Raw genomic sequence first — 14,077 nt, forward strand, 5'->3', positions numbered from 1 at the left:
AAAAAGGTGGAAAGCCGAGAGACGAGTGGGTCATTGCACTCCCAGAGGGGGTTCACCCATGCTAATGCATCCCCCTCTAAGTGTGAAACAATAAAGGCAATTTGGGCGCGCTCAGTGGGATAGTGCTGCGGCAAAAGCTCAAAATGTAACCGGCATTGGTTCAGAAATCCTCGACAAAACTTAGGGTCCCCGCTATATCGGGGTGGCTTGCCGAGGTGCGGCATCGGGTGCGGGGCCGAGGACTGGGCAGAAACGGATTGTATGGACGACAAACGAGACTCCATGGATTTCAAAAAGACCATAATCCTGGTCTGACTCTCCCGTAGGAACACCAGTTCCTTTTGGATGGAGGTGGTGGCACCAGCGGGGTCCATGGCCTGATTATACTGTGACGACTCCTGGAGTGGACCCTCTGGGTCGTGACACCAACCCTCCCAGGGCGAGCTGACCTAGTGAAGACCACCCCCTATACAGGGAGTGTCAGGGGCAAGCCCCAGGGGGTGAGGCACCACGACGGCTGGCACCAGGCGGCCGGCTCACAGGAGACACGAGTGGGTGAGAGTGTCTGCAGGAACGTGTAAAGTGTGGACACGGGAACACGTGGTATACAGAGACTTCGTTCGTCCGGGTGTGAGTGAAGCAGGAAGCGTGCAAGGAGCACGTCAGAGCACTGAGTCAGGCAGCAGGTGTGCCAGGAGGTGTAACAGAGTAAGAGACTGAGTACAGGATCAGAGTGTGTGCCCGGAGGCACAACTGAGTATAAGACAGAGCACGGAATCAGAGTGTGTGCCAGGAGGCACGACTGAGTATAAGACAGAGTACAGGGTAAGAGCGTGTGCCAGGAGGCACAACCGAGTATGAGACAGAGTACAGTGTCAGAGCATGTGCCAGGAGGCACAACCGAGTACGAGACAGAACACAGGGTCAGAGCGTGTGCCAGGAGGCACAACCAAGTACAAAGCAGAGTGCAGATTCAGAGCGTGTGCCAAGAGGCACAACAGAGTGCAAGGCAGAGGACCTGAGTACAGCGCACAGCCAGGCAGGGACACGGCAGACCAAGCCAGGAAGCACAGCAATAATCAGGCACCTCCCCTAGGGGGAGGTCGTCTATTATAGCACATGACTACTACTGGTTCCGGGTCAGGAACTAGCCAGAAAGCACATGACCACTACAGGTTCCGGGTCAGGTCCTCCATTACCATAGAGAGGACCGAGCCCTATACAGCACTGACAGGAGTGCGCAAGCGCAAACGTGACATGTAGGAGGAGGCCCGGGGACGAGAGCTGTGCGTGTGCACCCTACGGGACCCCCGGAGTGACCGCAGCTCCGGAAGAGATGACGTCGGGACCGAGGTCCCGCCCCCAGGTGAGCACGGCGTGACAGTAGTTGTGTAGGAAAGGAAGCTTGTTACAAGCAGACCGTGGATTCCAGAGGGCACAATTAAAAGATTGAGATGAGGGAGTGCAAGTAATGTTAATCAGATTATTGTGGTTTCGATATGAGGTAGGGTAGGGGTCGAGGTTGGGGGATGGTGGACCAGGGTTGGGGGAGATGTCCCCTGAAATCAGTAGGAGAAGGAAGATAAAGAGCCAATAGTTGTTGGAATTGTAAGTAGTTTTTTTCTGCGATGTGTTTGGGCAAGATGGGCTGAGGTTTCTCAGGAAGGTGAGGAGTGTGTGGGAGCTGTACATGGGAGAGGGAAGTATAGAGGGGCAGATGTGTATGAGTCGTGATGGAGGGGGGATAGGGTAATGAATGTGGATGGCAAGGGAACACAGGAGGATAAAAATAAAGCACATGGTTAAAGGGGAGAGCAAAGTGTGGGTTACCTGACTCCTGCCCTGACTAACTGCCATGTATAACTGCCGTTTTGCTGGATGCTTATCTTCTGTGATGCTTTGCTTATGGGATGCTTGCGTGCTGTACCCCACACTGCGTGCTTCCCCTTAGCAACTACTACATATATAGGCCACACTACAGGGTCAGGAGAGAGGGATTGTGGGAGATGGTTGGGTATAATTTGGCAGCTGGGGCCAGCACACCAGGGGATGGTTAGATGATCAAAGGCACTAGACCAAGATGTGGCAAAATGCTATAGCACCTTCCACCTGATAAGATCTAGAAAGGCCCCAGTCACAGATCTAAAGCAGTAAGTATTACATACAGTGCAACAAATGAACTCATTTGCAAATTGATGGCAGCGACACATCTCAGAAAAGTTGGGACAGTGTTAACAAAAGGCTGGAAAAGTAATGAAAAACATCCATAGGATCAATTTATAACTAAGTGAAATGACTGCATAAAAAAAAGCATTGTAGAGAGGCAGAGTCTCACAGAGGCAAAGATGGTTGGAGGTCACAAATCTGAATTACTGTGTCTAAAAATTGTGGAACAATTTCAGAAACATTTTCAGCAAAGACATTTGATATTCTGTCCTGTACATGTAGGATATTCAAAGATTCATAGATTCCGGAGAAATCCATCAGCAGAAGGGACAAGAAGGACTGTCATTACTGGATGTTTCAAGATCTGCGACCCTCAAGTGACACTGCAGTAAATACAGACCTGATTCGGTCGTGCAAATCACTGCACGGGCTCAGGAAAATTTCTAGAAATCATTCTCTGTTAAACCAGTTCTCAGTGTAATGCACAAAAGCAATTGACAGCTCTATCATGTAAAAAAGAAGCAAAATATCAGCACAATCCAGAAACGCTGACGTCTTCTCGGGGCCAAAACTCATTTACAATGCACTAAGCAAAATGCAAAAGTGTTCTGTGGATGCATAAATTAAAATGTTAAATTCTGTATGGCAACCACAGATGCTGTGTCCTGTGGACTCAGGAGGAGAGGGACCTTCCAGCTTGTTATCAAGGACAGGGATCATCCAGCTTGTTATCAAGGAGAGAGACCATCCGGCTTGTTATCAAGGAGAGAGACCATCCGGCTTGTTATCAAGGAGAGAGACCATCCGGCTTGTTATCAAGGAGAGAGACCATCCGGCTTGTTATCAAGGAGAGAGACCATCCGGCTTGTTATCAAGAAGAGAGACCATCCGGCTTGTCATCAAGGAGAGAGACCATCCGGCTTGTCATCAAGGAGAGAGACCATCCGGCTTGTCATCAAGGAGAGAGACCATCCGGCTTGTTATCAAGGAGAGAGACCATCCGGCTTGTTATCACGGAGAGGGACCATCCGGCTTGTTATCAAGGAGAGGGACCATCCAGCTTGTTATCAAGGAGAGAGACCATCCAGCTTGTTATCAAGGAGAAGGATCATCCAGTTCATTATCAAGGAGAGGGACTATCCAGCTTGTTATCAAGGAGAGAGACCATCCAGCTTGTTATCAAGAAGGATCATCCAGTTCATTATCAAGGAGAGGGACTATCCAGCTTGTCATCAAGGAGAGAGACCATCCGGCTTGTCATCAAGGAGAGAGACCATCCGGCTTGTCATCAAGGAGAGAGACCATCCGGCTTGTTATCAAGGAGAGAGACCATCCGGCTTGTTATCACGGAGAGAGACCATCCGGCTTGTTATCAAGGAGAGGGACCATCCGGCTTGTTATCAAGGAGAGGGACCATCCGGCTTGTTATCAAGGAGAGGGACCATCCGGCTTGTTATCAAGGAGAGGGACCATCCGGCTTGTTATCAAGGAGAGAGACCATCCAGCTTGTTATCAAGGAGAAGGATCATCCAGTTCATTATCAAGGAGAGGGACTATCCAGCTTGTTATCAAGGAGAAGGATTATCCAGTTCATTATCAAGGAGAGAGACCATCCAGCTTGTTATCAAGGAGAAGGATCATCCAGTTCATTATCAAGGAGAGGGACTATCCAGCTTGTTATCAAGGAGAGGGACTATCCAGCTTGTTATCAAGGAGAGGGACCATCCCGCTTGTTATCAAGGAGACCATACAGCTTGTTATCAAGGAGAGGGACCATCCCGCTTGTTATCAAGGAGACCATACAGCTTGTTATCAAGGAAAGGGACCATCCTGCTTGTTATCAAGGAGACCATACAGCTTGTTATCAAGGAGAGGGACCATCCCGCTTGTTATCAAGGAGACCATACAGCTTGTTATCAAGGAGAGGGACCATCCCGCTTGTTATCAAGGAGACCATACAGCTTGTTATCAAGGAGAGAGACCATCCAGCTTGTTATCAGTGCACAGTTCTGCATCTCTGATGGTATGGGGGACATTAGTGCCTATAGCAGGGCCAGCACACACATGAAAGGCTCCATCAATGCTGATACTTATATAGAGGTGATAGAACAACAACTGCTCCATCCAGGCAATGTCCGTTTCAGGGAAGCACTTGTATATTTCAGCAAACCATCACAGAAGCACGGCTCTGCAGATGAAGAGTTCTGGTGATGATCCGACAGCCTGCAGTCCAGAGTTTTCACCAATAGAAAACATTTGTCATGTTATCAGACTAAAAATTCGGCAAAGGTCCCGAACTGTGGAGCAACAAGAATCCGACATCAGATAAGAAGGGGACAACAGTCCAATCCAAAAATTTCAGAAATTGTGTCCTCACCTTCCACACAATGGAGGTCACGGCCTAGGTACAACGTTTTCTGAGATGTGTCGCTGTCATCAATTTCTAAGCGACTTGATTGAAATTGAGTTAAATGAAATGGAGACAACACTCACCTCCTGATCTGATATGTTCCGCTGCGACTAAAACATAGCGAGAAGAGATTCCCAGATCTTTGCATTCTTGTTTTCTTTACATTTTACACAGCGTCACAACTTTTGGAGAATTTGGGTTGTACTTAAATCTCCTCTGTGGTGGCGCTTCGGGCCATTTGAACACTTGTTGCCGGATGTCTCTGCAGATTAGCTGATCAATGGGGGTCCCAGCAATAGTCGCCCTGCAGTCAGTTTATTGTCAGATTAATATTGACAAAAAGGAATTGTCCAAAGCGGAAAATCCTTCAAAGGCATCTGAAGAAATTACGTCACGGTGTAAATACATTGAAATGTTTTTATGTTGTACCGATTCTAAGTTACAGCCGCTATTATTCTCCACAGCTGCATTCACAATTCTGCTGGTTATTATTGAATCAGCAAGATAATTGACACAAACAGTCAGGAGGGCAGTTGGCTTCTCCTGCATTAGTTTAATTTGTTTCCTAGAATGCAAATCACCAGAGCATTCTAACATTACGTCCATAATATGTAAGTGTTTTATCGTTACTATGTGAGCAATCAACTATTACTTCCACACTACATGAGCATTCTGTCATTACTTCCATACGAGGTGAGCTTTCTATTAATGGTTCCACACGATATGAACGCTCTATTGTTGCTTCCCTACTTTGTGAGCACTCTACCATTCACTTCTATTTTGGCATTCTACTGTTTCTTCCCAAATGTGTGAGCACTCTATCATGGCTTCTCTATAAGGCAAGCGCTCTTTTAACTGCTTCTCTACTATGTGAATATTCTACTATTGCTACTTTACTATGTGATCATTCTCTGCCATCTGAGTATTCTGTAAACATTCTTCTGCTTACCTTCTATGTAAGGCTTTTTTATTGCTTTCCTACTATGTGAGAATTCTAGTATTGCTTTTTTACTGTCTGCCTGATACTATTGCTTCTCTACTTTGTGGGCATTCTACTATTGCCTCCCTATTATGTGAGCATTATATTTCTTGCATACTATGTGAGCATAGTACTATTACTTCTTTACTATGTGAACATTCTACAATTGTTTCTTTACTTTGCAAGCATTCTACTATTCCCTCCCCATTATGTGAGCATTCTACTATTCCCTCCCCATTATGTGAGCATTCTTCTATTCCCTCCCATTATGTGAGCATTCTACTATTCCCTCCCCATTATGTGAGCATTCTTCTATTCCCTCCCATTATGTGAGCATTCTACTATTCCCTCCCCATTATGTGAGCATTCTTCTATTCCCTCCCATTATGTGAGCATTCTACTATTCCCTCACCATTATGCAAGCATTCTGCTATTGCCTTCCCATTATGTGAGCATTCTACATTGCTTCCCTACTTTGTGCGCATTCTACTATTGCCTCCCCATTATGTGAGCATTATATTTCTTCCATACTATGTGAGCATTTTACTATTGCTTCTTTACTAAGTGAGCATTTTACTATTATTTCCCTACTTTGTGAGCATTCTAGTATTCCCTCCCCATTATTCCAGCATTCTGCTATTGCCTTCCCATTATGTGAGCATTCTACAATGCTTCCCTACTTTGTGGGCATTCTACTATGGCCTCCCCAATATGTGAGTATTATATTTCATCCATACTATGTGAGCATTGTACTATTGTGAGCAGTCTACTATTCCCTCCCCATTATGTGAGCAGTCTACAATTTCCTTTCAATTATGTGAGCATTTTACTATTCCCTCCCCATTATGTGAGCATTCTGCTATTCCCTCCCCATTATGTAAGCATTCTACTATTCCCTCCACATTGTGTGAGCATTCTGCTATACCCTCCCCATTATGTAAGCATTCTACTATTCCATCCACATTGTGTGAGCATTCCACTATTCCCTACCCATTATGTTAGCATTCTACAATGCTTCCCTACTTTGTGAGCATTCTACTATCACTTTGTGAGCACTCTAGTCTTGATTCAACGATATGTGAGCATTCTACTATTACCTCTCCACTATGTGAGCATGACCAGTGCCGTTATGCTTCATTATTATACTATCTGCTAATACTCTGACTATGTGACTATTCATTTCCATTAAGATGCTTTACAACAATGTTTATCCACACCCTTTCTTCCTGATATAAAGCCTGTGAGCATTGTATTATTGCTTCCTTGCTCTGCAATTATGAAAGCATTGCCCACACCGTTGACATTCCGTTGTTTTTTTTTTTTTTTAAACTTGTGATGCTCAATCTAATCTTAACTCTGCATATGCCGATGTGCTTTCACTTCTCTCCCTTTCTTCGGATTCCAACCTTTCTTACATCCTGTACATTCTGCCTCCACTCACACGTCAGATTATTATACGGGCCATACTACACTTTCTCCTTACCCGGTATCATACCAGGCAGATTCCAGCGGTTTATACAGATTGATTATTCGGTTTAATGCGATGTGTATGATCTTTTATGCTGTGATCGCCCCTTAGTGGTGGCTGCAAACAGTCAGAATGTCAAAAGTTACAGGGAAACCTGTGAGGAGTCTTCCTCCTAATCTGCCAACAGCATCTGTTATTTTCCTGCACTCTCCAAAAGTGTCCTTCATAGCCCGAATAGATGCTCCGTTATAATAACATGAAAAGATCTTTAATGCTTACATTGCCAAACACTAATAAGCTCTGTCCTGTCGAAGAGCTGGAGACCATTCAAAGAAGAGTCAAGAAGTTCACCCTTTGTAATCCCACCAAATCTGGCTTGAATCTCATCCCTGAGGACAGGAAAAAAAAACTTCACAAGTCCTGTTGAGATGCCGCGTGCACTCGGTGGAGGTGCATGGGTCTTAATCACTTTACTTACACCAGACACTCAATGGCCCAAGTGAAAGATTTTGGAAAGGCTTGTGATGATGTTTCTAGTCCTCCAAGAGGTCAGCCAGTCCAGGCTGGCGGGATTAGGGTGCAGACAATTTGTATATTCCCACATGCAGTGGTCCGTACCCCGGATAGTCTCGTATCCGTACGTACAGAGCATTCGGACACTTTCCCTTTATGGAGCACTCTAATCTGTTTACTTCCTTCATGAACATCACACATTATAACTACTAGTCCAGGGTCCTCTCTCCTTCTGTACTTGTGTGTCCCTTGTCTTGCACGTATTTATTGTACCTGTCTATATTTCCCCTTTTCACATGTAAAGCGCCATGGAATAAATGGCGCTATATTAATGTATAATAATAATAGTCTAGACATTGTAGCATTGTGGCACCATACATACAGAGCATTCAGACACATTCTAATCTTTAAATCCTGGACATTCTAGTTTTGTTTTTCTCAAGATGTAAACCGTTCTCACCTCCTTTCCTCTGACGCGATCGTGTCCACCATACAAACAGCGCGTTCTAACGCCTTCTCCTTACAGAAAGCATTCTATCTGGACCATCGTGAGATCGGTGTTTGCTCCTGTAAACACTCTGCACATTCTAATTCTGCTTTCCCTACACGAGGCGATCTAACCTCGCACAACCCCGTGCATTCTATGTTTTCTTCTCACGCTTTTTCCATTGTACCATCGTCATATTCTCATCTTTGTGCATCAATCACTGCGCGCTCTAATTTCAGGCATTTTAACTTTGTTTACTAAAAGAATGAGCTTTCTGCCATTTCTCCCTCCAAATATTTAACACCCGGTTATTATTTTACAGTTTATTCTTTGTTTCTAAAACGTCTCGGATGATCTAAATATTGTAATTTACATCCATACATCCTAAATATACTCACGCACCCCACATCTATACACCCACACTAATATTTCTCCACTCTTGTAATTTCTGAGATATATATCCTATATAGGATCATATCCTTATATACCTATACATATCTCTTCTGTATATGTATCCAATATATCCTAGACCTCATATAAACATATATAACCTTAATACACACACATGTACAGTTGTGGCAAAAAGTATTGACACCCCTGCAATTCTGTCAGATAATACTCAGTTTCTTCCTGAAAATGATTGCAAACACAAATTCTTTGGTATTATTATCTTCATTTAATTTGTCTTAAACGAAAAAACGCAAAAAGAATTGTCCTAAAGCCAAATTGGATATAATTCCACACCAAACATAAAAAAGAGGGTGGACAAAAGTATTGGCACTGTTCGAAAAATCATGTGATGCTTCTCTAATTTGTGTAATTAACAGCACCTGTAACTTACCTGTGGCACCTAACAGGTGTTGGCAATAACTAAATCACATTTGCAGCCAGTTGACATGGATTAAAGTTGACTCAACCTCTGTCCTGTGCCCTTGTGTGTACCACATTGAGCATGGAGAAAAGAAAGAAGACCAAAGAACTGTCTGAGGACTTGAGAAACCAAATTGTGAGGAAGCATGAGCAATCTGAAGGCTACAAGTCCATCTCCAAAGACCTGAATGTTCCTGTGTCTACCGTGCGCAGTGTCATCAAGAAGTGTAAAGCCCATGGCACTGTGGCTAACCTCCCTAGATGTGGACGGAAAAGAAAAATTGACAAGAGATTTCAACGCAAGATTGTGCGGATGTTGGATAAAGAACCTCGACTAACATCCAAACAAGTTCAAGCTGCCCTGCAGTCCGAGGGTACAACAGTGTCAACCCGTACTATCCGTCGGCGTCTGAATGAAAAGGGACTGTATGGTAGGAGACCCAGGAAGACTCCACTTCTTACCCCGAGACATAAAAAAGCCAGGCTGGAGTTTGCCAAAACCTACCTGAAAAAGCCTAAAACGTTTTGGAAGAATGTTCTCTGGTCAGATGAGACAAAAGTAGAGCTTTTTGGGCAAAGGCATCAACATAGAGTTTACAGGAGAAAAAAAAGAGGCATTCAAAGAAAAGAACACGGTCCCTACAGTCAAACATGGCGGAGGTTCCCTGATGTTTTGGGGTTGCTTTGCTGCCTCTGGCACTGGACTGCTTGACTGGGTGCATGGCATTATGAAGTCTGAAGACTACCAACAAATTTTGCAGCATAATTTAGGGCCCAGTTTGAGAAAGATTGGTCTCCCTCAGAGGTCATGGGTCTTCCAGCAGGACAATGACCCAAAACACACTTCAAAAAGCACTAGAAAATGGTTTGAAAGAAAGCACTGGAGACTTCTAAGGTGGCCAGCAATGAGTCCAGACCTGAATCCCATAGAACACCTGTGGAGAGATCTAAAAATGGCAGTTTGGAGAAGGCACCCTTCTAATATCAGGGACCTGGAGCAGTTTGCCAAAGAAGAATGGTCTAAAATTCCAGCAGAGCATTGTAAGAAACTCATTGATGGTTACCGGAAGTGGTTGGTCGCAGTTATTTAGGCGAAAGGTTGTGGAACCAAGTATTAGGCTGAGGGTGCCAATACTTTTGCCTGGCACATTTTTGGAGTTTTGTGTGAAATGATCAATGTTTTGCTTTTTGCTACATTCTCTTTTGTGTTTTTTCATTTAAGACAAATTAAATGAAGATAATAATACCAAAGAATTTGTGATTGCAATCATTTTCAGGAAGAAACTGAGTATTATCTGACAGAATTGCAGGGGTGTCTATACTTTTGGCCACAACTGTACTTTCTGGATCCTATTATCACTACAAGCGTATACAGACACTACAGACTTCCATAAGTCGCACCCTTCCACCCTTATTGCCCCCCACACCCAGTTTACCCCATTATTTGGTCTTACGTACCACGTCATGTTGGACCGCACAGAGTTAACCCCAAGACGAGATGATCATTGCCTGTGGGTTGAAGATTCGATTAGACAGAGACATCTGTAGAATAGCCTACACTTCCCTGGTTACCCATTATTATCTAAGTGATCATTCTGGTCCACCCCATAATAATCCCCGAACCCTCCCAATATGATCATAGACATCCTCTGTACCATGAAAGGTGGAAAAACACCACCGAAATGGCACCAGTCATTATAGGGTGTTATAGAAATAAGGGGCGTAGGTGCCAGGGGGGATGTGCCGCGTGCCAGCGGAGGGGGTGCCACTTGTCTCTCTGCCTTGGCGGGGGGTAGTTACGTACAGGTCTGACTCTTTGGAAAGTCTGTCTAGGACTCTGTATAGGGAGTGGAGGTATATCGACGACGTCCAAAGATGACCCGCAATCATTACTGTCAGATTGTCGTAAAGTAAGACAGAGATGATAGAAGAGAGACTGCTTGGCTGGTACTTGTAGTTCTATAGCCTGCACACTTCCCCATGGCACATGGCTTTGTTTCAGCTCAGCTTCTGGAAGGTGAATACTTTGTCAGTGACACACCCACACAGTATGCAGTGTCAGTGCCACGCGCAGCACTCCGTGTCAGTGCCACATTCAGCATGCAGTGTCAGTGCCACACTGATCAACTCAACATGCAGTGTCAGTGCCACACACAGCATTCAGTGTCAGTGCCACACTGATCAACTCAACATGCAGTGTTAGTGCCACACACAGCACTCAGTGTCAGTGCCACACTCAGCATGCAGTGTCAGTGCCACACACAAAATGCAGTGTCAGTGCCACACAGTGTCAGTGCCATATACAGCATGCAGTGTCAGTGCTACACACAGCACTCAGTGTCAGTGCCACACTCAGTGTCAGTGCCATATACAGCATGCAGTGTCAGTGCCATATACAGCATGCAGTGTCAGTGCTACACACACAGCACTCAGTGTCAGTGCCACACTCAGTGTCAGTGCCACACTCAGCATGCAGTGTCAGTGCCACACACAAAATGCAGTGTCAGTGCCACACACAGTGTCAGTGCCATATACAGCATGCAGTGTCAGTGCTACACACAGCACTCAGTGTCAGTGCCACACTCCGTGTCAGTGCCATATACAGCATGCAGTGTCAGTGCTACACTCAGTGTCAGTGCCATATACAGCATGCAGTGTCAGTGCCATATACAGCATGCAGTGTCAGTGCTACACACACAGCACTCAGTGTCAGTGCCACACTCAGTGTCAGTGCCATATACAGCATGCAGTGTCAGTGCCATATACAGCATGCAGTGTCAGTGCTACACACACAGCACTCAGTGTCAGTGCCACACTCAGTGTCAGTGCCATATACAGCATGCAGTGTCAGTGCCATATACAGCATGCAGTGTCAGTGCCACACTCAGCACTCAGTGTCAGTGCCATATACAGCATGCAGTGTCAGTGCCATATACAGCATGCAGTGTCAGTGCTACACACACAGCACTCAGTGTCAGTGCCACTCGCACACTGCTGCAGCCTCACACCCATCTGGCGCACCGCTACATGCACGCACAACAGGTGGACCTGCCCCAAGCTCCAGAGCAGCCGGATCTGTTGCTCTCCCCATCACATAGATACAGCTGGGGCAGGGTGCTCTGACCTCGGGTTTGGGGCGCAGGGTGCTGTGATCTCGGGTTTGGGGCGCAGGGTGCTCTGACCTCGGGTTTGGGGCGCAGGGTGCTCTGACCTCGGGTTTGGGGCGCAGGGTGCTCTGACCTCGGGTTTGGGGCGCAGGGTGCTCTGACCTCGGGTTTGGGGCGCAGGGTGCTCTGACCTCGGGTTTGGGGCGCAGGGTGCTCTGACCTCGGGTTTGGGGCGCAGGGTGCTCTGACCTCGGGTTTGGGGCGCAGGGTGCTGTGATCTCGGGTTTGGGGCGCAGGGTGCTCTGACCTCGGGTTTGGGGCGCAGGGTGCTCTGACCTCGGGTTTGGGGCGCAGGGTGCTCTGACCTCGGGTTTGGGGCGCAGGGTGCTCTGACCTCGGGTTTGGGGCGCAGGGTGCTGTGATCTCGGGTTTGGGGCGCAGGGTGCTCTGACCTCGGGTTTGGGGCGCAGGCCGGGTTTGGGGTGCTGCTCCTCGCTCTCCCTCTCTCTGTCTGGCAGGATCGCTGCTGTCTCCCTCCCTCTCTCTCTCCCCCTCCATCCTCTCCTGGTGTCTCTCTCCCTCCCTCGCAGACTGTCTCCACCTTTCTCTTCTCCTGCTCTTTACCCTTCCTTGTCCACTGTTGCATGCAGGGTGCGACGTTCTGCAGCGTCTCGGGGGCGCGTGGAGTGACGGGCTGCGGGGGTCGCGTTCAGGGGTGACTTTCTCCACTTGACACGAGCTCTGGTCTTCGTTGGGCCCCTGGGAGCCGGGGGGTTAGTGGAGGGCCACTCAGCCTGTGAGGAGCTGGTTAATGGCGCGATGCTCTGCAGAGCTGACGGTACAAGTTATTGCCGGCGCTGACGAGACGAGGACACCGCGTCCCGGAGAGAGGACACCGCCTCCCGCGCCTGTCTCTTTCCATGTGACGCCGGCTCCCTCACTCTGCGGCTGTCTCTTGCTGTCTGGTACTTTCGGAGTCTCTCTCCATCCTCCCTTCCCCTCCTGTCTCTTGTTTGCTGTCTCCTTGCGAGATGCCTGGAGGTTACCATGGAGACAGAGGAGAGCGCCTCACTGGCACCAGCTGTCTCCTCCTCACTGTCCACCTCTCTCCGCACAGAGCTGTCTGCTCTGTCTCTTTTGTGCCTGTCTCTCATCTCCTGCTCTCTTCTCTCAGTTGCACAAATGTCCTGTCTCTGAGGATCGGAGCTGATTCTAGCTGTCTTTTCCACAGGTGTCTGTCTGTCTCGTGACGTCTCCGGGTTGCATTCTTCTTGCTTGCTCCGTCTGTCTCTTTCCCTTTGCTTCCACTTTCTCCAGGCAGCCGTCTGCTCACTTGTCTGAGACTGTCTCCTGATTGCATAATGTATGTCTCGTCCCTCTCCTTGTCCCGACTGTCTCTTGTTCCAGACAGATGTCTCTGTGGTCAGCATTGCCTGGGCATCAGGAGTTATAGTGTAAGGTCTGTGGGGTTCAGCCCCCGGAGGCTCCATGTACCCTCCATCACCTGTGGGGCACAGATCCGGGCCACCTCCCCTGACCCACCAATGCCCACACTCGCCCTCCATGTCAGCCGTCTCTATCATCATCTGGGCTGACATCATCCTTTGTAGGAACTTTGGTCGTGCCCTCTGCGGGCACCCGCTCATTGCCAGGGCTGACTTTTACCTGAATCTTCCATGTGGGCACTTACAGCTAAAGAGGTTTCTCCTGTATGCGGCGCTCATTAATGCTAACATTGATCCGAACCCTCTATGTGGGCACTATAATAATGCCCGCAGTGGGCACTCATCGATCTGCTATGTGGGCACTCATCGATCTGCTATGTGGGCACTCATCGATCTGCTATGTGGGCAATGGGCACTCATCAAACTGCTATGTGGGCAATGGGCACTCATCGATCTGCTATGTGGGCAGTCATCAATCTGCTATGTGGGCAATGGGCACTCATCGATCTGCTATGTGGGCAGTGGGCACTCATCGATCTGCTATGTGGGCACTCATCGATCTGCTATGTGGGCAATGGGCACTCCGATCTGCTATGTGGGCACTCATCAATCTGCTATGTGGGCACTCATCA

At 47.3% G+C, this 14,077-nt stretch overlaps 1 protein-coding gene across 7 annotated transcripts in view; it reads right to left on the reverse strand.

The window, feature by feature from the left end:
- PIANP (PILR alpha associated neural protein) overlaps positions 1-13,042 on the reverse strand; it is a 38,821-nt gene extending 25,779 nt beyond the window's left edge. The window contains exons 1-3 of one of the 7 annotated variants that reach the window (XM_073552956.1): positions 12,625-13,042; positions 10,352-10,402; positions 7,303-7,412 (exon numbers count right to left, since the gene is read on the reverse strand). In XM_073552956.1, coding sequence (XP_073409057.1) covers positions 7,303-7,304 — 2 coding nt within the window. In that variant the 5' untranslated portion in view covers positions 7,305-7,412; positions 10,352-10,402; positions 12,625-13,042. Of the gene's footprint in view, positions 1-7,302; positions 7,413-10,351; positions 10,403-12,017; positions 12,427-12,452; positions 12,571-12,601 lie in introns of those variants that run through there. The other 6 variants (XM_073552958.1, XM_073552957.1, XM_073552953.1 and 3 more) reach the window with 6 other exon arrangements.
- Between the last annotated feature and the right edge of the window lie 1,035 nt (positions 13,043-14,077).

This window comes from Dendrobates tinctorius, unplaced genomic scaffold, assembly GCF_039654945.1.
Source record: "Dendrobates tinctorius isolate UK_male_01 unplaced genomic scaffold, ASM3965494v1 ptg000196l, whole genome shotgun sequence".
In the NCBI taxonomy this organism is placed as follows: domain Eukaryota; kingdom Metazoa; phylum Chordata; class Amphibia; order Anura; family Dendrobatidae; genus Dendrobates; species Dendrobates tinctorius.